The 19,065-nt window shown below is 41.9% G+C and overlaps 1 protein-coding gene across 1 annotated transcript in view; it reads left to right on the top strand.

Moving 5' to 3' along the window:
* Positions 1-358: 358 nt before the first annotated feature.
* The window catches only part of LOC122541018 (myocardial zonula adherens protein-like), a 60,343-nt gene continuing 41,636 nt past the window's right edge, over positions 359-19,065 (top strand). The window contains exons 1-2 of the mRNA XM_043677454.1: positions 359-720; positions 874-966. Of these exons, the coding sequence (XP_043533389.1) occupies positions 658-720; positions 874-966 (156 nt within the window). The 5' untranslated portion in view covers positions 359-657. The remainder of the gene's footprint in view (positions 721-873; positions 967-19,065) is intronic.

Genomic DNA, 19,065 nt, shown 5'->3' with positions numbered 1-19,065 from the left:
TGACATATCACAGTTGACATCAGTTAACTAAACAAACAGTCGTGCCCTTGAAGCTGGACATGTTTAAGTAATCTATCCTGGGTGATTTTTCTGAGGAAAAAAACATGAAAAAAATAAGTAGGAAGTAGTGCATGGTCTCCGTTACAGAAGAAACAAAGAATTACTATGCCCCGGCTTGTAAAAAATACCTCAGTTATATTGAGTTAGTTTTGATAAAGCTGGAATGGGACAACACCCATTTAAACTATTCTAATGAGGAAGGGCAGCTACAGGTAAAATGCTGTTTGACAAGTTGGGTGAGGACGTCGTCCCAGATGTGTCATAATAGATGTGTTGCTAAGTAACAAAAGAATTCACCATCTTTCCTGAGCCGGCTGAAAGCAGGTGGATGTTTGAGAACACACTTGTTTATCCTGCGGTGGCGAGGCTTGATGACAGTGCTCCTGTGGAACTCGATCAGTTTTATGACGAGCTTTCACCATCGTCAAAACTCCTTTCAAAGGTCACGCAGGTAGAGCTGCAAAACTAAACCGAGACTGGGATTGTTGCAGGGAGAGAAACTGAACTATAGCTACATCTTCCAAGGAGAGTTTCTGATACTTTTATTTTGGGGAGTCGCTGGTAAAGTCCAAGTCCTGGGTGTCACTCACAGGAATAATGTTACATTTCAGAACAGCAGCAACGTGCACCATCGCTGAATCACCGGAGCCTGTTCGAAGGGTAAGTCATTATCTTATTATTGCTCCGTGTTTGTGAGCGTGTCTAATATTCCAGTTTGAGCGGAGGGCTGTGTGTTTGCTGGCAAATGATCTTTCGTCTTGCTCGAGCTTCAGTAATGCAAGAGGACTAACAGCTGGTTGTTCTGTTGTTTAGAGTAACATCCGAAGGGTCCGGCTGACACTGCACAGTGATGGCAACTCGGCCTCGACAAGAGATGAAACCAAAAGGAGGGGGAAAGCAGAAACGGTCAGTACCGCACGTAGAGTCATCGTCTCTGGAGCCTAGAATGTCCAATCCCACCGATTGTCCAATCCCACCGATTGTCCTGAGGCAATTATAGATTAATCTTTTCCTGCAGCCCCTGATAGTAAGGGTTATTCTGGCACACTGGTAATATCCCTGCCTCAGACCCAGAGGACCTGGGTACAAGTCCCACCTACTCCAGAGGCTTTGATTAAAATATGTAAAATCACTGATGGGATTGTGTTTTACATTCAAATGAATACTTTATTTTAGTTATGAAAATGTCAGAGAAAGGTTTGATGAAAGAAAACTCATTAGATGCATCCTGATCACCAGTCAACTGGGAAATAAAATGCGTGTCTCCTTACAGAGTGGCAATGGTTCAGTGAGGGTGGAGTCAGGATAAACAGTTGCTCTTGGCCTGAAGCTTGTGGTATCTCGCAGCCCTAAATACTAATAATTATTGTATCGTCAATGCTAAGCTATAAACTAAAAAGTTTCCATTTCTAATTCTCATATAGCTAATGCATCAATATCAATGGTTTCACCAAATGTTATTTTTGTATTTAATCGCCATTAACTCATAATCTATTCCTAAGTCTTCCTTGTAAATGCGTAAGACATTCTGTTTAAAATGCAAAGCTGATTTTTAAGTATGGGATGTCTGGTCGGCATGGATGAATTGGTTCAAAGGGGCTGTTTCCTTGCTGTATGACTTGATCTGCAATTTGTTGCTGATTCATTATCTCAGAGTTAACAACAAATTTCCTTGAATAAGAATATACCTGCAAATAGTTGGATTTCTATTTCAAGGCACTGCTTTACCCATGATCTCCACCCCCACATACACCCCCCATGATGATGTGGGTAAAAGCCTCACTTTGTTGGACCAGCATGCCTTATATTACCCATCAGAAGGATGCAATTTTACAGCAGAAGTTTTATGCAGTTAGTTTGCTGAGGGACTTTCAGTGTGTGCTGATGGACAGAAACTCTCTACGACAAAAAAAATGATACAAATACGCACTGCTATCTCCCCCGATGCAAACAATTAAATCATTTACAAATGCGTAACGTGTGGACCACCCATTAGCTTTTGGAGTAGGTTATTGGAAGCTCTGTGCATTTCTGGGGAAGCATACCTGGCATGACAGAGAGATAGTGTACCTGAAAGTCTGACATTGGCACATGTATCAAACTGATCAGATACACACTTATGGTTATTATGCAAAATAAAAAGTACCTTCACTGTTTGATAAAATACTGGCTGTAGCTCCCAACAAATCAGTGAATGCATTAATGGAAGTTTTAGAAGTGTTATTACAGTGTTGCTTCATTGGTTTGTATTAAAGCTTGGTGAGAAATCCTTCTGATAGCAGTGTACAATAGGTTCCTCTCATCTCCAGTTTGGTTTGAGCTGTGAGTATATATTTTGATTAGGAATTCAGTGTTGTGATGGTAAAATGTTTACTATAAATAGTTTCTAATTACAGGTTAGTGGCCTGCAGCAATGTTTACTTCATTACCCTAACCTAAGGCATGCTCGCTCTGGGGGAGAGGTGGCTGAGCTGCACAATGTTGGAGTTGAGCTCTGTAATAGTTTTGCATTCACTCGGTCACTGATTATATCTACCCAAGGAGTAACTAAGGAGAAAAAGTCTAGAGACTGTGGGAGTTCCTCAGGGATTTTGTTTGTAACCTTTGTTGGCTAAACAGTTCTGACAATAATAATTAAATTACTCAAACCTTGCTTTAGTGTTGGATAAATCCATGTTTAGAATATGACCTGAACTTTGGACACTTCATTCCTGACTAGGCATGAATGCACTAGCAAATGTTTAAAGAAAAGTTAAGTAAAGGTCCAGATTTTAGAAATTCAAGTTGTGAAATACCTCCGAGAACTGGATTTGTTTTCCTTTTTAAAAAAAGGCTCAGAGGAGACGTGAACCAGATCATTTAAAATTCTAAATGTAATAGATCCAAGACAGACAGACACATTGCCCAGGAGCAGGTGTGGGCCACTCAGTGGCTTTGATCCTGTGCTGCCACTGAACAAGATCATGGCTGATCTGATTTTAGCCTCAGTTCCACTTTCCCATCTACTCCTAATACTCTTTGACTCTCTCGCTTATTGAGGAATCTTTCTCCCTCTGCCTTAAAATGATTCAGTGACATTGTCTCTCCTGCTGTCTGACGCAGAAACTTTCAAACTCTTTTGGACCCTTTGAGAGAGGAAGAAGGATTCTCCCCCTCTCTGTCTTAATTAGACAGCCCTTTATTTTCCAATATTGTTTAATCAGCCTGTTCAGAAATGTTATTTACACACCTCTGGAGCAGGTGGCACTTGAACCCTGGCCTCTTGGTCCAGTGGTAGGGACATTACCACTGCATTCTAGCCCTCGTATTAGACAGTGGATGATCAATGTGCAATGAGGTATCCAGACTGTGGCTTCAGGTACTGGCATTTTTATTCATCCATGTCATAAGGGCATTGCTGGCTATGCCATCTTTAGTCTGCCATCTCTAATTGTCTTTGAGATAGTGGTGAGCTGCTCCCTGCTAACTCAACCATGGAGCGATAAGGTTAACGACAGACCAGCTATTGTCGAATGAGCAGGATTTTGAGCTGCTTTCTAATATTTACATACAAATAGAGAATTCTTCTTGAACATGTTTGTAACTGAATAGGAACTTCATTGAATTACCAGAGGGATTTGTCAATTGTTTGCCTTTTGCATTTTCCTCTAGTCCTGTCTAGCAGGTGCAGTGAGATGGACTTTAATAAAGATGATAATATAAATTTGAATGTCATCCAGAAAACCTGCAGTTCTGAATACCATCTCATACCATCTGAATACCATCTTGCGTAATCAGTGGATTATATATCTTTTCCTTTTCTCTTGAATTTTTTGAAGACATCCGTGGATTATATACAGCTAATGTACACCTGCTAGACCAGCTTCCTCCTTGGGCGTAAAAGGCACACTAGGAATTAGATACATTAGATTTGAGTAGTGCTTTATTCTCTCAGATTTTGCTCACTCATTTACATATTGTCCAAGGCAGACTTGCCAGAAGCAAGCATAATCAAGCAATGTTTGAGAGTGTTCTTTTTAAAAACTGTTTGCTTTAAAGATATGTCTCATTTATGAGCAGCAAGTTGCTGCTGTTTGAGTAATACAATTGAGAATGTGTTTATCACAGAATATAAGCACTGTTAATTCATGCCTATCACCTGTGACTGAACCAATTTAAATAAATTCAAATGACTTGAATAAAAATTGTTTGCTAGTTATATTAATGTACTGAGGTTAGTTTTAAAAAATAAATTCAGAAGTTTGCATTCAGTCAAGTTTTAAATCTGTTTTTGTACTTGAAGATTCCAGCTTAATTTTTGTAGCTGCTTTAGAAGTCTAAGCTATGAGCAGAATCTTGTCACGTTGGGTAGGGCCTGTTGATAATGTAACCTTTAAAACAAAAAGCCAGGGTAAAAGATTGCAGAAACTCGGGTTGAGCTTAAAATTCTCTGATATTCTGAGCTTCTTTCACCAATTTCAGATGAAATTAACTGGGATGGTGGGGAACTGAAAACACATGAACAGAAACGCCAGACCATTACCTTCAGGAGAGGAAGTCCTTAAACATACTTGTGAAAATATTTCTGCCCTGTAGTAAATTTTGCTGTTTTTGACAGTATCACTCTCTCTGACTATTTAAGCATCAGTGAGGAGTGATTACTTTACAAAATAGTTACATTCACTTTATGGACAAGCAACCATTCTGAGATCAGAAATATCTCATTGTTGGACTGATCAGGAGGGCGGGTGAATAGTTTATCTCCCCTAATGTGCCTGTTAGTCTAAGACCTACCCAGTCCTGCTTTAGAGAATTCTGAGTGTGAATGATTTAAGAGTGTGTTCTGGGAATTCAGCCTCACTTTACGGGAAGCTGAATTAGGGAATCTTGCTGGCACCAATTTTCTGAGATTGGATTATCAAAGATTTTGCTCAAAGATTTTTTTCACCTGAACTCCTATTGAGTGAGGAAAAAAAATGAGAGACACGACCATGGAGAATTAATTGACAGGAGTTTTGTCTAACTTCTGTGCATTGGCCAATAAATCTGATAATCTACACAAGGTGCATGAACTACAGACAGTAGTCAATGCATTAGAATCAAATCCATCACAATGATCCTTTGTATCCACATATCCCTCCTTTCTCCATATGCCTTTTCTGCAAACTCAAAGGAATTGCAGCTACTTTATTTCCTTGATACTGACTGGAGTAATACAATTTACTTTCCTTTCCTAAGAGCCTTGGTGATCGTAGATGTTATATTTGATGCTTCCTCCTCTGGCGTTCTCTCAGTTTACCTTCTAAATGGGAGAAGTAATTGAATGTCAGCCTGCTGCTCTTCACTCTGGCTGCTTTGGAATTGTTGTGAGCGCATTCCCCCTTTATTTTTGTAGGGCCGTGAGATGAGCCAGCCATTAGTGCCAGCAATCCTGAACCTTGGGCTGATTGGTTGAGGATTGCCAGCTGGCAGGCTGACTGAGGTGGGCATATCTCTCTCTGGGAGGGAGCAGACAGTGCAAGTTTAACTCTAAGCCCTGCAGTGTTCCTGTGGTAAAGGAGGGTTGCTCTTGGTGGCATGTTGCCTTCATTAGTTTAGATGTTCTCCTGCAAACTTCATCAAAGGGACAGTTTATGCCCATTTTCACTTGCTGATATTTGGCTGATGAAACAGTGCAGCATTAAATAAGAGCTGGAGTCATTTTAGAGCTGCTGCTCTTTGCACTCTCCCACCCTCTGTCTCTCATTGTATTTCACCCACTCCAGAGAAGTGACCAGAAGATGAGCTTCAGATTTGTTCTTATTGAGGTCAGTTGCCCTTTTAAGAAATATTGAGCATTGAATGAGCTTATAGATACACAATTTTAGCCTGAACAGCACCATTGCACCTTGTTATGGATTCCCAGCTCCATTATAACAGAGAATCTCTCCCAACCTTCTTGTAAATGTTGAAAAAAAATCCTCCAAGCCAGTTTGAAAGAGAAACCTCATGTTTATTGTTATCTGCTTACCAGCTGCTGTTACTGTTGGGGAAAACAATACTTTAGGACAATATCATCCAATAAGAATTGCTAACCAGCCACTGGCTGTGCAGTGGCAACACTGTTGTAAGCACAGGCTGGATTTCTGTGTGTGGATGTTTAATTAATAGACATGCATCGCCCCTCGCTGCAACACTGTCTTCCTCTTTATCTGAGTTTGGAAGCATGGCAAGAATTTCCCAGATGCAGCACCTCTTCGTGTTTGTTTCCACCTGTTTGTCCAATGGTTGGCGATAGTACTTTGAGAGATTGCTGAGGAAGCTGACTTACCATGTAATATTTTATAAATTTCTACTTTGAAAATAGAACTAGTCAGGCTCAAGATTGGGATACAGATAGACTCTAACCTCACACCTTTTTAATGCATTGTCTGAGCTGAAATGTCAGACAATTTTTTCATAAAACCTTAAGTTATCTCGAGAATGTGACTTGAGAGAAGTTTTGGGATTTACATGTTACTGAACCGAAACCTGCAACCCGTTCTAAAAGATGAAAGACTTAACAGCAATCAATATATTGTTTCAGTGCATGACACTGTCTGATTCTTATGGTCCTGCTCCACAGCTATCTGATGAAGGAGCAGCACTCCAAAAGCTAGTGCTTCCAAATAAACCAGTTAGACTATAACCTGGTGTTGTGTGATTTTCAACTTTGTCCACCCCAGTCCAATACCGGTTCCTTCACATCATGGTTACCCTAGGCTATGGTGTCTGCCTGGGGTAGTTACTCCTCATTGGCTTTCCTCTGCTGGCCTGGAATGGTCACCCTGATTGCCTGGCTGGATCAGAATGCCAGCTTCCTTCTCCGTGTTTCCATGATGCTGTATCTGGACTGTTATCCACCTTTTTTCCAAATTCAAATCCCCTCTTCCCATCCTGTCCCATTGCCCATGTCCCCCTTTTTGCTTCCCCCTCACATTTCTTCATGAATAGGTCAATTCCATTGTTAAGTTTACCATCAATGGAAGCATGTGATTGAGGAGCCACTCTTACAATACTGACAGTCACTGATTCTGCAGTTGTTTAAGCACCAAACCTTTTTGTCTGGTAAACTGAATATGTCACTTGCACTGTGCACCCCAGATAGTTTCACTTTGTAGAAAATAATCTCTTTTCTTCTGATAGGGTTAAAGTCAGTCACAGATTAACAGCAGTGGTGTAATCCCCACCACTGTATCGCTGAGGCCACAGAGCAGGCTTGTAGGTTTGTGTTCCAAAATGCAGGAAGACCTCGTAGATATCAGCTCAAGTCACTTGGTTAATCCAATCTCAGACCTAACCTGCTGTGTTATGAGAGGCGCTACCCTTCAGATGACACATTATTTCAATACAATGTCTGCCCAGCCGAATCAATGTTAAATATCCCACTGGATTATTTGAAAAGCAGTGGCTCTCTGAATATTGTGACCAATATTTCACATCACCAAGAACCAGTTACCTGGGCATTCACTTCATTGCTGTTTGCAGAATCCAGCATTCAGGTCACTGTATTTACCCATGCAACAGCTTTAAGAATGAATTTCTGAACTCCACATGTTTCATTACATTACCCTACATTCTGTATTTCTTCCAGGCTTTATTGTATGTTTTATCAATTTTTTTTCCATCCCAAGTGTGCTGTGCTTTCCCTGCCTCTCTTCCTTGATCTCTCCAACAATTTGACCGGTATAGGCACCAGGAAACACCTCAGGGCACTGAAACTGACCAAGTGCGGCTGAGATTCGAGTTGGAGTCTCCCAGTGAATAGGCGAAAGTGAGGACTGCAGATGCTGGAGATTAGAGTCAAGAGTGGGGTGCTGGAAAAGCACAGCAGGTCAGGCAGCATCTGAGGAGCAAGAAAATCGACATTTCGGGCAAAAGCCCTTCATCAAGAATCTGATGAAGGGCTTTTGCCCGAAACGTCAATTCTTCTGCTCCTCGGATGCGGCCTGATCTGCTGTGCTTTTCCAGCACCCCACTCTTGACTCTCCGAGTGAATAGTTGGCCTACTTGAATGAACATTCGGAGAGGCTGTTTAGGTTCACACTTGGTTGATCTCCGTGACTTGCCCATTGCCTGTGGCCTGATATCTCCACCAGGGTACTTCCTGAAACAGAAGGGAAAAAAAAGGAAATAATTGGCCATGACAATTGAAGAACAACAGTCATCATCCTTTGCTGTGTGAACAGATAGGCCCATGTACATAGCTGTGGCAATAAAGGGCAAAAGTACAGAGTAATCCTTCATGTCTTATTCCTGGCATTGTTTAACTGCAAGGCTATTGTCAGCATGGCACATACTATACATAACTATATAGAAACAATACATTTTTGTACTTAGTCTAAAGAAGTAATATTTTTCTTTTGTAAATTACTGGTTGAATACTCTCTTTTCTATTCAATTAACGTTAAAAATGTAAAAACAAAAGAACTTTTGAACTGTCCCGTGAAAAGCACCTTCTCTGGAAGCTGCAAAGCAAATTTTCAGCAATGTCTTGCAAAGCCAGGAGAATCCTAATGAAGAGCCAACAGACCCCAAATTGAATGAACAGAAAACTCTTTGTCTTGAATCCGAGCTTATGGTGAAGCTTGGAACCTTGCCATAGTTTCTTGTAAAACAGAGCAATGGCACCTATTTTGTAGGGGGAGATAGATTTCCGATACATGAGGGAGATTATTGGTGAATGACATTGAGCTGGCTGAGAACTTAGACTCCCAGACGGTGGGCCAACATTGCCTTCTCCATTGAAGAGGTTGTGGTGTCGTAGTCTATAAGAGCACATGCGAGACAAACAATAAATTATGTTACATAATTAGAATATTTATCAGTTACCAGACTAAGAGGATCATCCAATGCATGGGTGCACTGTGCATGGTAGGTAAGTATGTTAAAGAGCTGAGAGACACTGGCAAAATCCAGTTCCATTCAATGTCAAATCCTCTTGCTGTCTTAGAGTCATAGAGATGTACAGCATGGAAACAGACTTCGGTCCAACCCGTCCATGCCGACCAGATATCCTAACCTAATCGAGTCCCATTTGCCAGCACCCAGCCCATATCCCTCTAAACCTTTCCTATTCATATACCCATCCAGATGCCTTTAAAATGCTGTAATTGTACCAGCGTCCACCACTTCCTCTGGCAGCTCATTTCATACATGCACCACCCTCTGTGTGAACAAAGATCTATAGACTAAAGAGACCACCATAATAATATAGCATGTTGGGCCATTCATAGAATCTGTACAGTGTGGAAGCAGGCTATTCAGCCAACTGAGTCCACACCAACCCTTCAGACAGCATCCCACCCAGACCCACCCTATCCCTGCATTTCCCATAGCCACCTGCATCCACCTAGCCTGCACATCCTTTGAAACTATGGGGCAATTTCCCATGGCCAGTTCACCTCACTTGCACACCTTTGCACTGTGAGAGGAAACCAGAGCACCCGGAGGAAATCCACACAGACACAGGCAGAATACACAAACTCCATGCAGATAGTTGCCCAAGGCTGGAAGCAAACCATGGTCCTTGGTGCTGTAAGGCAGCAGTGCTAACCATTGAGCCACCGTGTTGCTATTTGGACTGAACTGTTGATTTTAAATTAAGACACAGAAAATAGTAAAATGCAACAATTAAACTGATAGACTGTAGATTGTAAATGGAATTCTTTTTGTTTGGTGTTAGGCAAGGGCATTAGGACTCTAGAACAGCCTTGCAATGGTGTGATGGAGCTGCACATCACTGGGCCCAAATGAGACAGAGAGAGTGAGTTAGTGTTCTCTGGAAGTTCTCTCCCAGTTCTCTGCAATACACGCTGAGAGCATATGGATAGGAACACACAGAGGATAGTCTTTACCTACTGTAACTACAAATCAGAGCCTGGTATATCATGTACCATGTACCACAGTCTCTATTATTAATTTGTAATAAATACTGCTACTTTAAAGTCAAAGTCTGAAGGCAGCCCTTGACCAGTCTGTAAAGAACCAAACTCAGTGTGCACTCAAAACTTATGATAAATGAGTTTTTAAAATATGTATATTTAGAGAATTACAGTTTAATCAGAAATGAATGTTGATTTGTACAATGTGCCTGATGGAAACTAAAGCTTCACAAAATATTGATCTCTAAGTGAAAAATATGGGAATATTGATAAAACCACACTTTACTTAAAAGGTTTAAAAACAGCACATGACTGAAGTACAAGATTTCAATTGTCAAAGAGGCATTTAACAATATCATGAGGTTTCTTTATGACCCAATCAAACAAGCAGTGGAGAAGAGGAGTTGAAAAGTAAATATAATTTTAAAACGATGGCTGTTTCCACAGGATGAATGGAAAAGATTATTCTATTTGGGTGAGGGGGGGGTCAATGATCAGGGATAATCAACTGAAAACCGTATCTAAATGGGGGAGGACAGAGGTTAGAGAAAGTTCCTTCACACGCAGGCTGTTGGAACTGGCTGTTTACATGGGGCAGCACAGCCAGTCAGGCAGCAGGAGAGTCGACGTTTCGAGCATAAGCTCTTCATCAGGAAACTGCTCTTCATCCTGACAGGTTTTGACTCTGGTGTCAGCATCTGGTGATAGCTCACAGGGGAGGGTGGAGTAGATAGATGGGAAGGAAGATGGACAGGTGGGACAGTTCAAGAGGGCAGTGTCGAGTTGGAATGTTGGATCTGGGATAAGATGGGGGAGGGGAAATGAGGAAACTGGTGAAATCGACATTGATTCTTGAACTGTCCTACCTGTTCATCCTCCTTCCCATCTATCCACTCCATCCTCTCCATCCTCCACCCTCTGTGTGAACAAAGATCTATAGACTAAAGAGACCACCATAATAATATAGCATGTTCTGCCATTTATCTCTCAACCCCCTTGGGTGTCCCCCACATTCCTGATGAAGAGCTTCTGACTCTCCTGCTCCTTGGATGCTGCCTGACTGGCTGCGCTTTTCCAGCACCACACTTTTTAACTCTGATCTCCAGCATCTGCAGTCCTCACGTTCTCCTCCCTGTCACATGGTGTAGCCACAGTAGAGATTAATGCATCTTTATATATGAAGTGATTAATTATTTTAAAGCAGAGGACGATCCACTCTAGTGGAGGGAACAGGAGAGTGTGATTAATTTCAGATTATTCCACCATTGAATGAACACCAATGTGATAGGCTGAATGGGGTTCAGGAATTGTAATGATACTTGACTGATAGTGAGATCAAAGTGCAAAATATAAGAAATATGGTTAATAAAAGATTGCACCTTCGAAGACAGTAGGTGTTTGAGTTTATAGTGCTATAGGCGTCAGTTGTGATTCTGACCTGTGAAATACTTGTTAGCAAGTCATATACAGAAAGTGATTGTTCCATTTCTGCCAATGCCTTTTCCTCTTTGTGAGAGGGGAAAAATTTAAAAGGGACCTAAGGGGCAACTTTTTCACACAGAGGGTGGTGCGTGGAATGAGCTGCCAGAGGAAGTGGTGGAGGCTGGGACAAGTACAACATTTAAAAGGCATCTGGATGGATACATGAATAGGAAGGGTTTAGAGGGATATGGGCCAAGTGCTAGCAAATGGAACTAGATTAGTTTAGGATATCTGGTTGGCATGGGTGAGTTGGATCTAAGAGTCTGCTCCAGTCCTGTACATCTCTATGACTGAAAGTTACAGCATTGCAGCCGAACATCCTGGAGTGTTGGCACTGAGCCCGAACCTGGAGGAAAGGCAATGCTGGTGGATGCCTGTTAGTGAAACCAGAGACTCCTTAATCCTCCTGGGTCCTTCCCACTTGTGATGAACAGTGGGAATGCCAACAGAGGAGCACCTTAAGACAATCCTCTGAAGACCAAAGAGCCTGCAAGCTACCCAGAAGAAAAGCTGGACCACAGGACTCAGAATGTCTTTTACAGAAATCCTTCAGAATTATCTTTAGGCTCCAAGTGATGCTTTCCGACTTTTATGCCAAGCCTATTGTTTCTGTTCCCGATCCCAGCCCATAATTGAGCAAATACCTTCCATCACACCCTGGGGTGTTTCAGATGACTCAGAACCAGTCCAAAGTGCAATGACTGTCATTATGTAGGCAAACATGACAAACTTACTTTCTTTCAGACTCGATCCCAGAAACAGCACTGCCCAGTTGTTAATTGATGATTTGTATCTTGTTCAGAACATCAGCAGTTTTCTGTCTCATCAAACAACACCGTAGGATCTCGTCACTGCATTTCAAAAGTAAATCCCTTTGGGTTGTGAATCAACTTGGGATGTGCAGGGGAATGTTCAGGTGCTGAAGCAGTTCAAGTTCTTCCTGTACCCTCTCATGATAGTCACGATTACAGTTCAAATCTCAGTCACGCAGAGAAATGGCCTCTATGATGAATGAAATCATCATTAGAGAGTGCCCTATGAATAAATTCATCTCTTGTACATGCAGTTTTTCTAAAAGGAGCAAGCACATGAGTAAGTTTAAACAGAACAACAGTGATTCTTGTAAAGTGCAGGAGTGAATTAAAACTGCAGACTGAAACCCTTCCAGAGCATAAAAGATGTGGATTAGATGCTGGAAGAAACCAGCTGAGCATGCCTTCTTCCATACAGGAAACCAAGATGGAAATTTAAAGGCATTTACATTGCCACCATTTGACTTTTTTATCGGAGCAGAACTAAAATGAGGCATAAGAGGGACAAAAAAATCTTGCAGGACCAGATAGTTTACCTTGTAAAACTGGATCCTACGTTTCTGGAATGCTTTTGTTACCTATTGACTGACTCCACCTCATTGTGGATTCTGCGACCTCAAACACATAAATGATTAAAAACCCAGTTGCCTTTACACAGATATGACATGAAACCTCTCCTTATGAGGGGCATGTACAGGGAAATCGAGTGAGAAGAATCTACTAACTTTGCATAACTTCAGTGTCAAGAGTAGAATTACTGCCAGACAGTTACATACAAACAAGGAACGAAAGTATGCCACGCAGCCCCGTAAAGCCTGCTCCTCCATTCAATAAAATCAAGGGTAATCTCAACTCCACATTCTTGCATATCCCCAATTATCTTTCACCCCCTTGGCCATCAAGAATCTACCTTCCTCTGCCTTAAAATTACTTCAAGATTCTGCACCCACTGCCTTTTGAGGAAGAGAATTCCAAAGATTCCCAACCCTCCGAGAGAAAACTGTTACCTTGTCTCAGTTTTAACGATCAGTCTGTCTGAGCTGTAAACTGGTAAAAATCTTCGAAGAGAAATTGTGCATTTGGGAATGCAGTAAGTTTCCCCTGTGTGTGGAAATTCTGTTGTGAAGCAGGCAGCTGCTTCCTGAAGAAGGGCTTGTGCCTGAAACGTTGACTCTCCAGTTCCTTGGATGCTGCCTGACCTGCTGTGTTTTTCCAGCACTACACCTTTTCCAGCTGGTCTCAGGTTACCTAGTTTCCTTGAAAGCTGTGCTACTACAATATTATGGCATCCTAGCACATGAAGTTTCTTTCCATTTTTCGATTTAACTTCCAATCTCACCCTCCATGTACTTGCTGTTGCTGCAGTTGGTTCATTTTCAAATATGAGTGGGACTCAGTTCTAGTTTAACTTCATTGGCAACATTTTCTTTACAGTGTAGGTTGCAGTCATGAATTTCACTCACATTATGCTTTCGCATGTTAAATAATGGAGTTGCATTTGATCAGTAAAAAATGAGTTACTGAGCATGAAAATATCATGGAATCCTGACAGTAGGGAGAGACCATTCAGCCCACCGACTCTAGGCCTGTAACCCCACATTTACCATGGCTAACCAGCCAAGCCTGCACACTGCAGACAGTCAACATGACCTGCACATCTTTGGACTGTGACAAACCCAAGCAGAATGTGAAAATTGCACTCAGACAGTCACCCGAGGGTGGAATTGAACCCAGGTGCCTGGTGCTGTGAGGCAGCAGTGCTAACCACTGAGCCACCCAGCAACTTGGCTTTACAATTCTCAGACCGTTTTCACAAATCCCTCATGTTTGCTCTGGTTAACACGGAGAGAGGAAGGTCGAGGTCGGGTTTTGCAATTTTCCCCATTTGACCTCTCGAGACCTCCTCCCACCTGCCCTGATTGAGGGGAGGCCGGAGGAGTTTAAAATCCCTTCCCTGACTTTCCTGTTGCTGAATTCTCTGACCCCAGGATAATGCTCCATAATCTCAAGGAGATGCATGTTCCCATTCCTGTACCTACATCATCACCAACACATTGAGGGAAATACACTTTGCCTTGACATTCACAAGATCATCAGGTGTAGGAGCAGACGTTGGCCATTCAGCCCATCAGGTCTGTTCTGTCATTCAAGGAGATTGTGGCTGATCTGATAATTCTCAGCTCCTTTTCCTTGTCTTTTCCCTGTTGCTTTTGATTAATCAGAAATATGTCTGTCTCAGCCATGAGTCTATCTACTGACCCAATCTCTATAGCCCTGTGCAATACAAAATTTACTATCCTCTGAGGGAAGAAATTCTACCTCATTGCTGTCTTAAATGGGTGACTCCTTAAGTCTGAGATGATGCCTCTAGTCTTAGTTTCTCCCACAATGGGAAAGAATTTTTCCACATCTATTCTGTGAGGCATCGTAATAATCTGACATGTTTCAATAAGATTGCCCCTTCTGCGAAACCCCAATGAATACAGGACAATTTACACCACCTCTTATGAGGAAATCACTCCAGTGAACATTCTTTGGACTGCCTCCAATACCTGTATACCTTTTCTTAGATAAGGGCACAAAAACTATTCACAGTATTCAAGGTGTATGAATCTTAAGTAGTATTAGTAAGACTTCCCTTTCTTTAATACTCCATTCTCCTTGAAATAAACACCAAGATTCCATTTGCTTTCCCGAATACCGTATGAACTTCAATGTTAGCTTTTAATGATTCATGCACAGGAGCTCCCAAATCCCTGCCTGAAGTGTCTCTCCATTTAAATAATTTTCAGCTGCTCTGTTCTTCCTGCCAAGTCACATTTTCCCACAGTGTCTCATCTGCTAGTTTTTTTGTCCACTCACCTAACCTGTCTTTATCTGTCTGCAGACTCTCTGTGTTATCCTCACTAATTGCCTTACCACCTAAGTTTGCATCCTCCACAAATTTGGCTCTGCTACATTCAATTTTCTCACCCAAGTCATTAAAATATGTTTTTCAATGAGAAAAGCCATGAGAGATCCATTTGCATTGTGTGATGTTCATAAATTATTTTTATCCTTTTCACTCACCCTAGTATTAAGAATTAGCAATGCCTTTGCCTAACAACTTTTGTCATTGCTGTGGCTAGACTCCCATCACCTCCTGTGACTTAACATTTTTGTTTCCTCTCTGTTCCGTCTGTGAACAAAAACCTGAATTATTTGTGTCAAGTTCACCATCTTCACCGAGACTTTTAATACTGTGTTAAGGTAACAAGTGGAGGAAAGAATTAGCTGTGTTAAAGTAGCAGGTGGAGAAAGGCCCCATATACGTTTGAAAGAGTTTCCACAACCATACAGCAGCTTAGCTTTAAGGTCATTGTGTGTTTAGACTGGAAATATTTCCACTTGTAACGTGGGCAAGCTAAAACCCAGCACCACTTCCCCTGCTGTGGGATTACCTTTGAAGGGAGAGCAATTTATGGAAATAGGAAATACATTTTTCAATGTACAGAGAAATATATTTGAGGTGAAGTTGAGGAAACTGTTGAGATAAGGGTTTAGCTTAATTACAATATGTGGTTTGACTCTTTAAAAAACAAATTTGGTGACAATTATGTTAAAAAAAATCTTTATTGATTATGATAGTTAATTCATGATTTCAATATTTAAGCTCTGTTTGAACTGAATTGGCTGCACAGGGTGAGTGATGGATTCATTTATGGCAGTCGTGGCCAACCTTTCACCAGGGAGCACTGGATAAGAATCCTACTGCACTCGAAATGCTAACTCTGTTTCTCTCTCCATAGATGCTGCCACACCTACTGAGTTTCTTTAGCATTTTCTGTGCTTGTTTCCAATTTCCAGCATCCGTAGTGTTTTGATTTTATTTAAGTGAAATGAGGAAATGCTGCTTAAAAGAAGAATTCAATGAAAGTTAGAACAGTTATTAAAAAAGAATTTTACTTTCCCATTCTCCTCGAGGTATTGACTCGTATTGGGGTCAGACAAATAATTGCTTGCACCCAAATTTTTAAAGAAGTTATTAATCAGGGATGTAGCACAACTGGCTAGACCAACAATTATATCCCACCCCTCGATGTCCAGAGGGCAGTTAATAGTCAACCACGTTGGTGTGGGTCCGGAGGAGGTCAGAGTGTGTCAGGATGGCAGATTTATTTCTCGAAGCCAAGATGTGGAGGAGCCGGTGTTGGACTGGGGTGGACAAAGTTAAAAATCACACAGCACCAGGGTTATTTTGAAGTACTAGCTTTCGGAGCGCTGCTCCTTCATCAGGTAACTAGTCCAAATAAGCCTGTTAGAATATACCCTGGTGTTTTGTGATTTTTAACTTCCATCCCACCGAGTGTTACTGGATAGCTTTGAGGATTGCTGAGCCTGATGTTAAATAGTTTTGGTGCAGTGGTCAGCCCTAATCTCTGAGTCCTCTCTGATTCAAGACTATGTCTCACTTTGGATCAAAGTTCCTGCAACATTAGCAACTCACCAAGTGGCAGTACCTGACCTCAGTAGTTACGTGGGAAGACCACTACCTGCTGGATCCCCTCCAAGCCACACACCGCCTTGACTTGGAAATTCATCACCAGTCCCTGGATCAAACCGCACAATGGCGGACCTGTCCACACCGACTGCAGTAGTTCAAGGAAGTGACTCAGCTTCTCGAGGACAGCTAGAGTAAATAAATAAATGTTGGCCCAACCAGTGGCACTCGGGTCCCGTGAATGATTTTAAAAATAGTTGAAAAATCCGAAGTGGAAGCTTTCACCAGGGTGGGGAAGTATTGGGGTAGGAGAATCAAGTGGTGAAGATGAGGGACTCATCATTACCCCATAACTGAGCAGGGTGTACCCGGCCTGTTAGTATGTACCTGAGTTACACTGGTACCCAGAGAAACAGAGGGAGAGACTAAGACTGTTTCCCTCCACTGTACCTTTTGTAATTTTTGTAATAACACATGGACATCCAGGGCAGCAATCAATGCAGCCACCTGAAATTTGAATTTGGTGGCTGGAAGAGTACAATACAAATCAGAGAAAACTGTGATCAAACTGTGTCCAATGGTCTGGTCAGAATTCACCTCAGACAGTTCTAATTCCTGGAAGTTCTAGTGCTGAGAAGACACACAAGTTCATCTCTAGTCTTTGAGACCCCAAATGTGAATGGAGATTAGGAAAATGTTTTTTTGTTAAATTGAAAGGATAACTCTAAAAGAGTAAATATGGTTGTAAATGATATACAGAAGATAATTCTGTAAACCTACACTGAAGTTAGGACCAGGAGTCACAAGTACAGACCACTTAAAGACAGAATAATGGAAGCAAGATCTCTGGAATGGTGGAGGAGCTGATTGCTGGGTCATTCCAATTGGGTGATGAGCAGAGAGAGAGAGAGAGAGAGATTGATTGGCCTCCCGCATCTTGTGAGAATGAGTAAAAAAAAAATCCAAATTACTTCTAGTCATAGAGTCATAGAGATGTACAGCACAGAAACAGACCCTTCGGTCCAACCTGTCCATGCAGATCAGATATCCTAACCTAATCTAGTCCCATTTGCCAGCACTTGGCCCATATCTCAACAAACCCTTCCTATTCATGTATCCATCCAGATGCCTTTTAAATGATATAATTGTACCAGCCTCCAACACTTCCCCTGGTAGCTCAATCCATACACGCACCACCCTCTGCGTGAAAACGTTGCCCCTTAGGTCTTTTTTATATCTTTCCCCTCTCACCATAAACCTATGCCCTCTAGTTGTGGACTCCCCGACCCCAGGGAAAAGACTTTGTCTATTTACCCTATCCATGCCCCTCATAATTTTGTAAACCTCTATAAGGTCACCCCTCAGCTTCCGACGCTCCAGGGAAAGCAGCCCCAGCCTGTTCAGCCTCTCCCTATAGCTCAAACCCTCCAACCCTGGCAACATCCTTGTAAATCTTTTCTGAACCCTTTCAAGTTTTACAACATCCTCCTGATAGAAAGGAGACCAGAGTTGCACACAGTATTCCAAAAATGGCCTAACCAATGTCCTGTAACATGACCTCCCAACTCCTGTACTCAATACTCTGATTAATAAAGGAAAGCACTTTCTTCACGATCCTATCTATCTGCAACTCCACTTTCAAGGAACTGTGAACCTGCACTCCAAGGTCTCTTGGTTCAGCAACATTCCCCAGGACCTTACCGTTAAGTGTCTAAGTTATGTTCTGATTTGCCATTCCAAAATGGAGCACCTTACATTTATCTGAATTAAACTCCATCTGTCACTCCTCAGCCCATTGGTCCGTCTGATCAAGATCCCATTGTAATCTGAGGTAACCTTCTTCACTGTCCGCTAAACCTCCAATTTTGGTGTCGCCTGCAAACGTACTAACAAATCTCTATGTTCACATCCAAATCATTTATATAAATGATGAAAAGTCCCAACGCTGAATTTCTCAAATGTTTGGGGATGAGATTTTGAATTAGTTTTGCCGCCTTTGTTTAGTTTTGTGGCTTGTATTTATTTTCTTTGGAATTATATTTTTGCATTTTGCTTTCTCCTCCCTTGTTTTAATCAATCACCATTCAAAGGAATTTCAGTGTCTTCACCGACAGAATGGACATTCCTCTGGGAATACCGTTTATCCTCTGGAAGGGAGTGTTCCACAGGAGTGAGCAGACACAGATTGGAGACTGTCTGAGCTGGCTTGTACCCACAGAAGGTACGCCCACACTCAATGCCAGGATAATGTGGGCACTTCCCAGGGCATTGTCCATCAGTGAAGTGATCACAGACTTTTCCACCTCATGTAGGGTGGTATGCAAACTTCCCCTATGACTGGATTAACATG

The sequence above is a fragment of the Chiloscyllium plagiosum genome, chromosome 36 (genome assembly GCF_004010195.1).
Source record: "Chiloscyllium plagiosum isolate BGI_BamShark_2017 chromosome 36, ASM401019v2, whole genome shotgun sequence".
NCBI lineage: Eukaryota > Metazoa > Chordata > Chondrichthyes > Orectolobiformes > Hemiscylliidae > Chiloscyllium > Chiloscyllium plagiosum.
This window is presented reverse-complemented; position numbering and strand designations above follow the sequence as displayed.